The following is a 13,291-nucleotide window of genomic DNA, read 5'->3' as shown; positions in this document are numbered from 1 at the left end:
CCTTTGCAGGTAAGCAGTTGCTTAGCTTTGGCTTGGTTGCAGCCTGTGACCAAAACAAAATATGTGTTTATCAGAAGGATCTGGATGGTAGATGTTTGAATAAAATAATGCTACTTCTTTGATTTAAGAAATAGAACCCAACAATTTGAATTCCAATGCCCTGTAAATTGCTTTGTCCATCTGAGATATGAAATTAAAATATTTGTGTGTTTTTTCTTGCTTTGTTTCCTTTCTAATTACTTTTGTTACCAGGTTTCAGTCTGTATATCCATATAAATCCAATCTAGGTCTTTTTTTCCTCTGTATGGATGAAATAAGTCTTAGAATCGGTCTGTGGTAGAGCCTGAGCCAATGCTACCGGCTCTGAGTGAAGAGGACATGGTCTGGTGGTCTTTGTGGGACATGCAAAGGTCCAGCTCCTCAAACCTTCAGATCTGAACCTTTCTTCCTACTGTAATATGTATCTGAGTGACTTTATTTGTCATCTTTTTGGTTACATTTGCATGTATTTCCAATGTATGCATAATTTTTGGTTTTTTAAAATGATGGTTTAGGACAGACCCACTTCTCAAGTGTCTCTTTGATGCTTTCAGGAAGCGATACTGGGATTGGACATGCACTGGCTAAATACCTGGATAACCTGGGTTTCGTTGTGTTTGCTGGGGTTTTGAATAAGGATGGACCTGGAGCTGAGGAACTGAGACGGACCTGTTCTCGGAGACTTTCTCTCCTGCAGCTGGATATAACCAATGCCACTCAAGTCCAGGAAGCCTATCTAAAAGTCTCAAAAAAGGTGCAAAATACAGGTACAGTTCCCAGCCCACCTCTTTTATAATAGGAGTACTAATGTAACTTTTCAGAAGGTGCATCTCTTAACTGCTGGCTGCATCATGGCTTAGGTGTGTAGGTCACTCCCACACCACACACAGCCTGTGGGCAGCCAGGGCGTTTATATTGATGACCGTTGCTTTCTGCAACGTACAAAACATGGTGATGACTCTTCATGAGTGGGTAGTGTGTATCCGTAGCTATAGATCGTCTCTGCATTGATCTGGAGGCACCATGTAGCTTATCGATTTAATCTTTTATGGAGTCCATTTCCAGCTGTATAATAGCTCTGTTCTTTCTCCTCTTCCCAGGACTCTGGGGAGTCGTGAACAATGCAGGCATCCTGGGTTTCCCTGCTGATGGCGAGCTGCTCCCCATGAACACCTACAGGCAGTGCATGGAGGTGAATTTCTTTGGGGCTGTAGAGGTGTCCAAGACCTTCCTACCTTTACTTCGGAAATCCCGGGGGAGGCTGGTTAACATGTCCAGCATGGCAGGTGAGCTGCGCTAAAGCACCAAATACATTTCTGGTGAACAGAAAAAACAACTAACTTCCCTGGCAAAAATGCTGAGGAATGTGTCGGTCAGTCTTGCTTGTCCATACACCTAGGGAATTAGTATGTAGGTAATAAGTGCAGGTTTTTCTTTTGTTTGGGTAACTCTTTCCAGTAAACAGCCCTTAAAGAAGAAGAGTTTAATATGGCTAAAAATAATGCTGTTATATAGAAGACAGTAAAATTTGGATCTTGTGTTGTAGATGCTATGAGGGATAGCTTTGTGAGCGTCCAGAAAGGTGGTAAGTTGCAGATGTTTCTATAACACGTTCCAGCAGCTGTCTGTGGTGACCTCCATCGGTGGGGCTTTGAACCACGCTGTGGAGATGCCCAAAAGCTGTCTGCCTTTTGCAGAGATGGGCTGTCTTCAATTTAGGCTGGTTACACCTAAACTTTCAACCTTTATTTAATACTTAAGGTTAAAATTTGAGTGTAAATAACTTTTGGGTAAGTTCATGACATTTGCAACGCTCCGTAATAAATGTTAAGGTATTTCACTTGGGCAGCTCCACCTTTCTGCCCTTCTAGGGCTCAAGTACTATAGTTAGAGTGAGAAAGCACGATGATATAACACCTGCTGAAGAGAAACATTTAATTCTTCAAGGGCAGAAGCTAGGTTTTTTTTTTTTTTGCTGCATCCTACAGTTCTTTCCAGAGAGCACAGTCCTAGAGCATGGTCTGCTAATAACCTGGGACCTGAAGAGAGTGTGTGCTTGTATTTCTGTAAAAAGGTTTTGGTTATCATGTTAAAAATACTTTAGCATAACTTATTAGCAAAGTGGTATTTTTTCATGAATAAAACAGTTTTTAAAAAATTATTAATGGCATATCACATGCTTTTCAGTTTTGTTCCATAAATTATACTTGCTCTCTCCATATATATCTTTACAACATGACCTTCAAATCTAGGACGGGTGAGATGCTAAGAGGTAGGAACTGAAGCAATACAGTATCTGGTAGCTGACAGCTGAGGAGCAAGAATGCTTTGTTGAAAATGAGACCTGCTAGGAGCAGGATGTCCTGACGCTGGAAAATATTTTGGCTTAAGACCTCCTCAGGATTTACCGTGTTTTCTGCTTCCCAAATTTTCCTTTGCCCTGTGGGCTTGGACCCTAACTTCTGCGCAGCTGGTGCCCACCCAAATCCTGCTGTATTGCCAGGGTGGCTTGTGAAGGTCCTACCTTGTGTTCACAGCTTACGTTGAGGGTGTGGCCACAGCCCAGCTCTGACACTGTTGTCTTCTGTTTTCTTTTTATAATCCCATGTATGTTTTGTATCAGCATGTCTGTGTTTATGGTTCATTGCTGATACTTTGAGTAACCAGTTTGGAATTATCAGAAGGACCTTCCTGGTTCTGCTCTGCCCACGAACCCTTGCAATCCCAGAGCCAGAGGACAGACCTCTGTCCTCCCTGAGCACCCGAGTGAAGTTTGCACTTTTGGTGTTTTGGGGCAGATGTCTTCATTTTTGGCACGAATCCCTGAGCTGCTGTGCAGAGATATATGGAGAGCTTCCCTGTGCTGAATAATTTGCCCTTACAGGAGTTGATAATGACCCTGCTTAAGCCATAGCTGTTCACGCAGATGTTCTTGCACGCGGGCTGGTTTGGGTAAAGAGCGTCCTCTTAACGCAGGGTCTGAGGGTCCTTTGGTAAAACATTAGCAGAAAAGTTAGTGAGGTCTCATTGTGCTGAGTCTATTCCTGTCTGTGTAGAGCCAATTCAGCTGGGCTCAGGTTAGCCTGACCTCAGAGGGATAAAATATGTGATTCAATTGGCTCTAACCAATTGAAACTCAGACTTATTCAGATGCATGCAGAAGAATAATTAACATATAATTGGCCTGACTTCTTCTAAGGAATGACTCCGTGTAAGAAGCCCCCATGGTACCTTGGCCACTGCAGTACGAAACCCAATAAACGGCACCAGTGGCTTACCTGAAAATTCCCCTGTATCTCGAAGTACTAAGATTCAAATACATTGAGATAACTGTAATGTTTGAAAGGGAGGCTGTGCCGGAGGATGCAGGTGGGAGAAGGTGTGATGTGCCTCAAGGAGAAGGGTCACCCGTCCTGTTCCCTCCTCCCTGCAAACACAGCCCGTGGTGGCTGGGATGACCCCTAAATCTGGCAGCGATATTCTGTGCGGTGATAACACCAACCTGTAGAGAAAGAGAAGGGGCTGAAGACAGGGAAGATGCTCAATCATCAAAGCATCTTTGGATTTTTCTGAAGCTGAAGAAGTGACAGTCTGTCAGTTTTTGGAACAGAAGAAATATCTGTATTTGGAAGATATTTCTTTCTGGAAGCTTTTGTTTAGTGAATGTATAGGTTTATTTTATAGTCACCTAAAATGCTGGCAATTTTCTATCTTTCCATCTGAACAAATGCTGCTGGGGTTGGAAAAGATGGGTTATAACTATAGGCATAACTTCTATGATGGGTCTCGGGGAGTCCCGTCCCCCACGGGATGTGATTCCAGCTTTGGTTTGTCTACAGAGATCTTCCCCACTTTTGTGCTGTTGTCTCTGGTCTTTCTGAAGTGAGCTGGAAAGAACTGGAAGATAAGTTGGCTTTATAAAGCTAGAATTGAGATTGCTTACCCTGTTGTAAATGTACTTTATAGTAGGAGCTTGGAATTTGTGTTACAGTGACAACAAGAACAGCGGCACTAAACTATTGCTTCACTGTTTATATGAACTAAAACATTATCTGTGTTTCTGAAACCAACAATCATAATCTTCAGCAGTTTTTACCCTTAAATACAATACAGTTTATTTTTTTTCTTCCATACAAGGTGTCTTATCAGGTGTTACTGAGCATAACTGCTATAAGTAACTGTTGATTTACAACTCTCAGTTTTTTTCTTTTTAACCTCTAGAAAGAAATGATTCTCTCACTAACTTGTCTTTAACCTCAGTGAGAGCTGCATAATTTTGGTTGTGCTATAATCTTCCTTCTAAATCACGGCAATAAAGGCTGGAAAGAGCCACCGTCGAGCTTTATCATGTTTACATTGCTCCTGCAGGAGGCATTCCACTACCGAGATATGCTGCATACGGTGCATCAAAAGCAGCTCTGTCCATGTTTTCTGGAGTAATGAGGCAAGAGCTTTCCAAATGGGGAATTAAAGTTGCTGCAATTCATCCGTCAGGCTTCCGAACAGGTTGGTGTTCCACATTTGGGTAGTTCTTTCTGCCTCGCCTCTTTTCCTGTAGTTCAGCATCCTCACACAGAGCCCTGAGTGATTCCCTGCAGTAGGACTTTTCCCCTCCCTTCCTTTGTACTGGTTATGGAAGTTAAGATCCACGGTTTTTGTGAGAGATGTTCCCTCCGGTTCTGCACGCTGCCTGCCGCTGCCTCTGAGCGCAGCCTGTCTCCTGGGCAGAGCTCTTGTTGCTTTGAGGCAGGGCAGGGTTCAGGCAGTCGGTGCCTCCCTTTGCTCCAGCTTTGTGCGAGTTAACAAACAGAGCATCACGGTGTGAGTGATTGGAGTATTACGGCTTGCTTGTCCTGCCCGAGAGCTTCAGGACTCGTCACTCCTTCCTTTCTCAGTATCAGAGCTGTCTTTGAGCTGCTCAGTCTTGCATCGAAGTATCTGCAGCAGTACCTGCCGTCCTGCGTACCCGCTGTCAGCATGACTCCATCTCGTCTCTGATCTTTCCTCCCCTTCCCTCCACTGTGCTCCTGCTGCTTTCCATTCCCAGTCTTCCTCCCCCTGCCAGCACTCTGAGCACTTTCTGCAGAGCCCACCTGGGTCACGGGCTCCCCTCCGGCTGCCCCCGCGCCCAGCCAGCAGCAGGGTGGCTGTCACGCAGGTCCCCGCTCCCTGGGCATGCCTGGCACCTACCTGGGGACAAGGTCAAATCCCACTGCTGCCTACTCAGCAAGTCCTGGTGACTTCATGGAGACAATTTCTATGCTGATGAAAAGCAAAATGGTCTGTTTCATTAAACCTCAGCCCCTTGAATGCCTGCCCCCCTGGGAGCTCTGACAGTGCCTGTGTGGTCTGCAGTAGCTGTCTGAGGCTTTACCTTCAGGGTCCTGCTTAGCTGTTGGCAAACTCTGGATGAAAACGTCATGTGTCAAGACAAGTCCTGGTATTTGAGGTTTGAATATTTATTTAAAGAATTTCCTTTATTTGCAATGTTTAATTCATGATGGGCATTACGTGCATTGGAAAAGGCTGTGCTTTCATTCCTACATGATGCAGATGGGGGGAAAACGGTTCTTTTTGCGTTTGTGTGTTTTGGGTTTTTTGTTTGTTTTGTTTGTTTAATCTGGCCTAATACAAGCCTTATCCCTCACAAAACTAGTTATTGAAATACCAATGTCACTTGTGGATGAGAGGCATAGCACTTGGCCAACCCATCTGAGCTTGCCTTCCTCAGTCACTCACACCCAGCATCAGTTAACAAATACTGGATAGAAACACCTACGAAATGGTTAAGGACAGAATGGCAGGGAGCAGGGGGAAGGACAAAATGCTGACTTGGCTGTGAGGGGACATTTTTAGGCAGAGCCGGTAAACAAATAGTGCATGGGCCCCATGCTTGTTGTGTAGCCCGTGCTTTCCCATCTCTTCCAGGTAAAAGCACTCGCAGCTAACCAGCTGTTTCGTCTGTTCTTCACTGGCCCAGGCTGGAAGAACTGTGAATCAGGGTGGTGGTGGAGAATGACTTATTGACTATTAATTATAGATTATTTTTTTTTTTTAATTCAGCCCCAAACCCACTTGCTATCCTGTGGTGTTGCTACTGCAGGTATACAAGGCACGTCTGACCTGTGGGATAAGCAAGAAAAGGAGCTGCTGGAGAACCTGCCAGTGGACACAAGGCAAGCCTACGGAGAGGACTACCTCCTGGGGCTGAAGAGCTACCTCCCGCGGATGCCCACGTACTGTGACGCCAACCTCTCCCCGGTGCTGAGCGCTATCCTGCAGGCTCTGCTGGCCAAGAGACCACGCGGCTTGTACACGCCTGGCAAGGGGGCTTACATGCCCCTCTGCATCTTCTGCTACTTTCCCCTCTGGTTCTATGACTTTTTCATTAGGAAGATGCTGAGTACTGACTCTGTCCCAAGGGCACTGAGAACACCAGAAGCTGAAAGCAAGAATCTCTAAGGTGTCCAGCAGCTTTTATCTTACTTGATGAGATAACTGGGAAAAACTCTTATTTTAAGGCGCTGCTATTTATTGTACTGTCTTTGTTCAACTGCATTTACACTGCCTTGCAAACAGAGGTGAATCTTTGTGTGAAGATTAATGTTCAGGAAAAGCAGTGGATAAATAGAAAGCTATCCCCAGGTGGGCATTTTTGGAGGAATTCCCATGTTTTTCTAATGTCTTTGTATCCTGCCTTCTGTGTTACGGTATTTTACGAGGTTATATAGTCTCTGTCTGCTTCAAAAAGCACCACCAACACACAGACAGATATATGACCTGTTTTTTAAAACAAACAAAAAAAAAAATCTTGAGAGTCAACAACCTTGTTAAGAGTTAAAGGAGTTGCATGTATTCCTATCATTGGAGAGATTTAGGAGTGTCTAATGCAAAACTTCCTCACTGCAGCTTCAGCCTAATAAGTTTGGGGTTGTTTTGGTTCTGTTGCTGGTGTACCTGAGAAATGATTGACCTTTTTCCCCCAAAATTTTGTGAAATATAGTTGTGATGCTTATAATGTGTCCTCTTTGCTAGACTGAGCAACGTAAATTAGTTGGGGGCAAAATGAACAAAGGCAGATCAAGACCTTCATGAAGAAGCAAACAATCTCCTTCCTATGGTATTAGACAAAGTAATAGTAAGTACATCAGCTGCTAATTTGGCATGACTGTCTTGGTCATTCTATGCGTTGCCTGTATATGCCTGTCCTTCTTTAAATACTAGTAAACTCTGATTTCACTTCTGTTTTTTGTACGATTCCTTACTCATTCTGGGTTTATGTCGAGCTTGTAGTTTTGCTCATTTCTCCTCACACCTTCCTGTGTCTCCCTCCTCTTTGGGAAGAGTGTGCTCGCTCCTCTAAGATCAGTCAGTCCTTAGGCTGGCTTTACTGGAGTCCAGTGTCCATCTTCTGATAGATTTTGGTTACTCCCCTAAATTCATTCTAGGAGCACCAGGTGCCCTCCCTGCTGCTGGCTGTCCCTGCTCTTTATCCCATAAACCCCTCACCAATGCCAAGAACTGGGCAGCTCACCTGTATTTTTCCTATCCTGCTCTCTTTTTGCATTGCCCATCACATCCTCGGGCTTTGGAAAGCTGTGGTATTTTGAAACAAAGCCTCATCCCTCTGAGTTCCCTGGTTTGGCAATCTGTCCTGTGCCTTGCTTTGACAAGATGCATTTCTTTTCTGATGATGAAAAATTAAAAGTCATTACCTTCTTGGCTTTAAATGTAGATGCACTTTTTTCCTTTCCTAGATGAGCAACCGCCAGTCTTCTGTCATAATCCTACTCATGTGATGTATCTTGCAGTCAACTGAACAAAATCACCATTTAATTTACATCTGTAGTATTTTTTCCACCTCCTTCCTGCAACTTTTACACGTCAATGCAAGACTCCTGTGAATGCACAGAGGATGCTCAGCAGACCTGGCTCACCGTTTTCATTTGTGTCCCTGTGTGGAAATCCTCCTGTCCTGCCCATTTTGCCATGATTTCTGCTTTTGCTGCTGAGGCTTATCTCCTCATGGGTTTATATCAGTCCCCTGATTACAGACTTCTGCTTTCTGTTGAGGAATTGTGACCAAAAATGTTTTTCACTCGGGAAATCTGGGACTATTTCTATCTCTGCCCATTTCTTCCTTTATCTATTTCCTAAATCTTTTATTTGTCAGCAAAAGTGCATAATGAAAAGAAAATATTTAGTAACTGGATTGTTGTGACTCTCTTTCTGTCCAGTTTGACCCTTTTTGCTTTTTGGGGACCAGTGCTACCACCCCTCCCTTCCCAGGCTGCCCTTGTTCCCACAGCAGGAGAGCACTGAGGAGGAAGGTGGTGGGGACCCTTTTCCAGGGAAAAGGGACGAGGTGGCTGTTGGTGCCCAGGTTTTGGGCAGGGGACAATCTCAAATGGCTCAAAGGCAGCTTGTGAGCTGAAAGGAAAGGTGGGTGCAGTGGGAATGCAGAATCAGGGGCGTACTGGGCAGCAGCCTCTGAATTTTGCCTGCCTTCGGGGCAAGGGAACTTGCTGTCAGCCAGCCTGTCTCCATCCCCAGGTGGTATTTTGCACTTAACACCCAGTTTAGGTGCAACTTTAGGTGGGCTGGAACTTTCCCCTTAGGTGCATTATACAACCAAGATCCCTCTTAGCAGCCACTTAGCTGTTTTGTGTCCCAGTCTTCATACCAGTCTTTAATTGTTGCTTTGGTATTTGGCTGTGGTTATAAAATGTATTTTTATCCCTCCCCTTTGCTTTTTTAATAGGAATATTATCCTGCACGTTGCAGACATATTAAACTAAGCATCTACGTGGAAGATTTGGTTTCATTTTAATTTTTTCAACTTTTATCTCCCAGGAAATCTGCAGTCTAAATAGTCATTTTACTCTTCACCTAACCTCAAAGATATTTTAGCAAGTCTCAAATAATTGTGGTGTCAAAGACTGTTATTTTTTTGTTCCTACAGGGATCTTTGTGTTTTAAAGACAATTCTGTTGTAACATGTTATTGAATTATGTGTCATTTAATGGGCTGTAGTATTAGAGGTGAATTTCTTTTGCTAATGGCTTGCATTGAAAATAATCTGAACTGTGAGGCTGGGAGAACTGCAGAATAAATCGTGGGTGTTTGTGGCCAACACGCCTGTGTGGATGTTAGCACTGATGCTAGCTCTTGCTCTCAAGGACCAGCTCCTTGCTGACTGTAAAGGCTGATCTAATGCAATACTGTTTTAGGGGCGGGAAGAGAGGAGGTTTAGTTCTAGCAGTGGAAACCGATGTATTAAAACCCCCAAAACTAACCACCACGATTTGGGCCTATTTTCAAAGATAACATGTCTAACAAAAGGTGTAAGGCATGAAGAAAAGCAGCTGAGAAATGTAGGAAATCGGCTGTAGCCCTAAAAAAGGGCTAATAGGTAATACTCTAAAATGTCACTTAATGTCCCACACTAATCAAGCGTGTATAGTTTGAAAGGGGGTATAAGCTGCAGAAGTCATGATTAAAGAGTGGGTTTGATACACATCCCTCTGCTCCAGCCCCTGGAATGCAGGTTGAGACCAAGAAGTAAACGCTGTCGGATGCTTTTTGCCAAGCAAATCCCTGGCTGGTGTCCTGGGGCTCCCACTCTCCTACTCTGCCTTTATTACTCTGGCTGGCATATGGTCTTATTTCATGTGAGCAACTGATTTTAAGATATGTAGCTTTGGTGAGACAAAAAGTGAATTAGAGTCATTCGTTTTTATAACTTTTTTTAATTCTGGATCCATTTACCCTGTTCACAGAGCCCCTGATGACAGCCATATCTAATGCATGCTTCTAGCGTTGCAAGCTGGGGAAGAGAGATAAAATGTCAGGCGTTTTTGTGGTTGTGTCGTTGGCTGGCCATGGCAGGAAGCCATGGTGGGGAGGTCTTGGTGGCCACCTGCCGAGGGACCATCTCTGCGTTTCGAGAAGTGTTAATGTGTGGGACTGTCGGTGTGGCCGGAGGTAAGGAAAAGGGCTGTGAAAGTTTCAAGGGCATTCAAATGAGAGCTCGGTTAGCGAGTTTTGGATTGGGTGAAACTGGTGGTGTAGGAGAGTGGGGAGCTCTGGGTCACTGACAGTTATGTTGGGGACAAGGATTAATCTGAAAACTGCTTTCAGGCTCTGTAGGAGGCTGAGCAGACCCGCTTGCCTCAGCCCCTGTTATGCTGACTGCCTTGGTAATGTTTATGCACAGCTCTGTTAGTCAAGCCACAGCCATCAATGTAGCATCAAATACGTACAGTAACCTTAAACCCCATTTTTCACTAGGAGAGGCCAACAACAGGGACGGGGAGAAAGGGAATAGTCACTTTTTCTAATTTAATGAGCATGAACAGGAGTGTAGTTACTTCTAAAGTATTTAAAATTCAACTCTGTGACTGTTACAATGCATTCTTACTGTTAAGATACACATGAATATTAGAGAATCTCTAGGTTTTGCCAGTTTGAGTCCCTACTATCCTGAGACGAGGAGGAGTAACTTCCGTGTTCTTACAAGTGCATGCCCTGGTGTATGTGAGGGCTTTTCCTGTGTGTTAATAGTTGCATTAGAAAAGTCGTTGTAATTTTTGTATCTATTCTTTGTATCAAGCGGATGCTTCTGGGGAAATTTCAGATCTCAGTGATGTCAAAACACACTGGTTTTGTTGTAAATTATCTGGGCTGGGCACGGCATTGCACAGATACAACTAAAATGGGTCACATTTCATGTACTAGAACCAGAGTCCACACCGAGCCATCAACACGCATCTGTGCACCGATCATATTTACAGCATCTTTGGGACATATATATGAGTTTGGTCACTTTTCCTAAAGAGACTGGTTCTGGGATCCTTCCTGGGAGAAAACGTTGCCTGGTTTAGCCTTTTTAGGGCTGTGTTGTGCAAGCCAGCTGGGTTCCCAAAATGATGCAACACCCAAGTGTATTGTGCGTGACAGAGTCATCATATTTCTAGGGATGGTCAAAAGAAATTTCCTTTGAAAGAAAATTCATGCAGGCTTCAAAGGAAAAGCCTTGAAACAAAGGATCTTGGCTCTTGCAAGGAAATTAACAGGAGAATGTTTTGGTTTGTTTGTTGTTTGTTTTTTTTTGTTGTTGTTGGGGTTTTTTCACTTTCTTTCTTGAAAGTGCTAGGATACATGAATGGAAGGTATTGCCACTGCCAGGAAACACCCGGCACGTTGGATCCTGAGATCTCTGAGGTGCAATCATTCCTGCTGAAACTTGTCCGCTGATGGAGTGCTCCCTGGCACGCAGACACCATCGTAGGCAGTATTTCAATAGCCAACGCTTTTGTCATCAGAGCCGAACATTAGAGCTGTTGCTGTTCAATTATAGATGTACTGTGGCAGCCTTGAGGCAGTGGGCTTTACCCTGGTAAGGGAGGTAATTGCTTTTATTTTTAAAGCATGACCAAATCATAAATCAAGAATCACTGACATCTCATGAAAGCAGGTGAGTTTTAAATCTCTTTAGGAGGATAAATGGGTTTTAGGCATGTTGTATAGGTCATTGTAACCTAAGCTAATGAATCTGGCGTTACCAACCTGTACGAAAGTAATTATGGTGATATAAACAGTCTCCACAGGTTTAATGCCTGGAATATGTAGGTTAAACAATCCAAGTTTATATCCCCGTTCATCTTGTTGCCTTTAGCTTTGGAAAGAGCACTGAGCAAGCTGGAAACTAATCCTGTGAGCTAAGCGTTTGGAACTTGCCAGCAGCCGTGAGCGAGAAAAGTAAGGACAGCTCAGCGGTCAGAGGATGGCTCCCAAATCCTGGTGGAGCTGGCTCTGCCTTTGCCACCAGCCTGGTAGATCAGGGGGGGGTCTGGGAGGCGCAGAGCGCACAGCTCTTTCTGCAGAGCCCTGCAGAGGTGACCCGTGAATCAGACTGTTTTATTTCTGAGTTTCACGTTCCAGCCATGTTTCCACCCAGCCCACCTGGATTTGGGACTTCCCCCTTGTGGTATAACATGACACGTTTCAGGCTTCACAATAGGAGCTGAAAGGTGAAGCACAGATGAAGAGGTGTGAGAATGAAAGATCAAAAGAAAACAAAACGACAGCGATTGGTATAAATGGCAGAGAGCGAAGGAGGCGAAGGAAGGAAGCAGGCACGGTGTTGCTCAGGAAATGTGTGGGAGCAGGTTCAGCTCTGCTGGCATGTCCTGCTCTTGGTCGTGTTAACCTACCCGCTGCCTTCCACACCTCCTCCACCACCTCCTACCACACCTGACTTTAGAAAGTACTATTTGAGGCACTGTGAACTGTGGTAAAATTACTGACTTTGATGCCTTACCTGTGTTACTTGGTTTTGTAGCATCCCAGCGTGCAACCCCCTGGGATGGGGGTGACCCCTTCTGACACGGGGTGTTGTGGTGAGGACAGGGGCTGGATGCTCCGAGCCTGACCTACTCGCAGTGGTTTTGGGTGGTACATGGGTGAAGCAGGTCTCTTATTCCCACATCCCTGGGAATGGGGAGAAGATGTTGGTGGAGGGATGATGCACTTCAGTGCTCCCATACTAAGCAGCACAAGTCTAGCAGTGTTGATTTCTTTGGGGGAGAGAAAATTACACTGTACTTTGTTTCACAATGGGGGGGAAAAAAAATATTGCCCTTTAGCCATAGTAATTTCCATAACAGCAATCTGTGAAAGCAGGCATCGTCTGTCCTGGTTTTCCTGTGGGCATGCACTGTTAGCTACAGGCACTGGGACCAATCCACCAGCGTCTGTGGAAATCTCTGGTGCGTGTATGACACAGTGAACAAAGCAAATCAGCTGAAGAAGGAGATGTGCATCTGAGAGCAGCCCGAGGGTGATTTATCCCCCTGCTGTGTGGGTGAATCCTACCTTTTCAGAAAAAAGGGTTAGAAATCACTGTTATGGCTTCTGCCTATCTCAGGAAGCATCATGCTGCCTTTAATTTCTCAAACAAACTCAATTTGCTGCCTGAAGTACAAAATCCCGAGGAGCTAATTTAATTAAAAAGATGAATGGGGGAAAACAGAGCGAACATGATACAATTATTATGTTTTAATGTATATACAGCAATGTAATCATGTTGCATGTTTGGCATAGATGAATTAAGGGAACGAGGGGCTTAAAAACTTAGCATTTTTGGAAATGTTTTATCATGTGGAATTGTGTTAAAAGTTCTCGTTGGGAGCTGACTGTTTCATGGTCTCATATGAATTGCATGCTCATGCAGTAATATAGGGTTATTTAT

The 13,291-nt window shown here is 44.4% G+C and overlaps 2 protein-coding genes across 12 annotated transcripts in view; both read left to right on the top strand.

Moving 5' to 3' along the window:
- Window positions 1-7,283, top strand: part of HSD17B2 (hydroxysteroid 17-beta dehydrogenase 2) — a 33,911-nt gene extending 26,628 nt beyond the window's left edge. For all 4 annotated transcript variants that reach the window (XM_056361248.1, XM_056361247.1, XM_056361246.1 and 1 more), the window contains 4 exons: window positions 594-806; window positions 1,140-1,325; window positions 4,408-4,545; window positions 6,143-7,283. In XM_056361248.1, the coding sequence (XP_056217223.1) occupies window positions 594-806; window positions 1,140-1,325; window positions 4,408-4,545; window positions 6,143-6,501 (896 nt within the window). In that variant the 3' untranslated portion in view covers window positions 6,502-7,283. The remainder of the gene's footprint in view (window positions 1-593; window positions 807-1,139; window positions 1,326-4,407; window positions 4,546-6,142) is intronic.
- Window positions 7,284-9,860: 2,577 nt separating this feature from the next.
- Window positions 9,861-13,291, top strand: part of LOC130159149 (arylamine N-acetyltransferase, pineal gland isozyme NAT-3-like) — a 37,779-nt gene continuing 34,348 nt past the window's right edge. For all 8 annotated transcript variants that reach the window (XM_056360445.1, XM_056360433.1, XM_056360440.1 and 5 more), the window contains exon 1: window positions 9,861-10,023. The gene's annotated coding sequence lies outside the window, so the exon portion shown is untranslated. The remainder of the gene's footprint in view (window positions 10,024-13,291) is intronic.

The sequence above is a fragment of the Falco biarmicus genome, chromosome 15 (assembly GCF_023638135.1).
Source record: "Falco biarmicus isolate bFalBia1 chromosome 15, bFalBia1.pri, whole genome shotgun sequence".
Classification (NCBI taxonomy): domain Eukaryota; kingdom Metazoa; phylum Chordata; class Aves; order Falconiformes; family Falconidae; genus Falco; species Falco biarmicus.
This window is presented reverse-complemented; position numbering and strand designations above follow the sequence as displayed.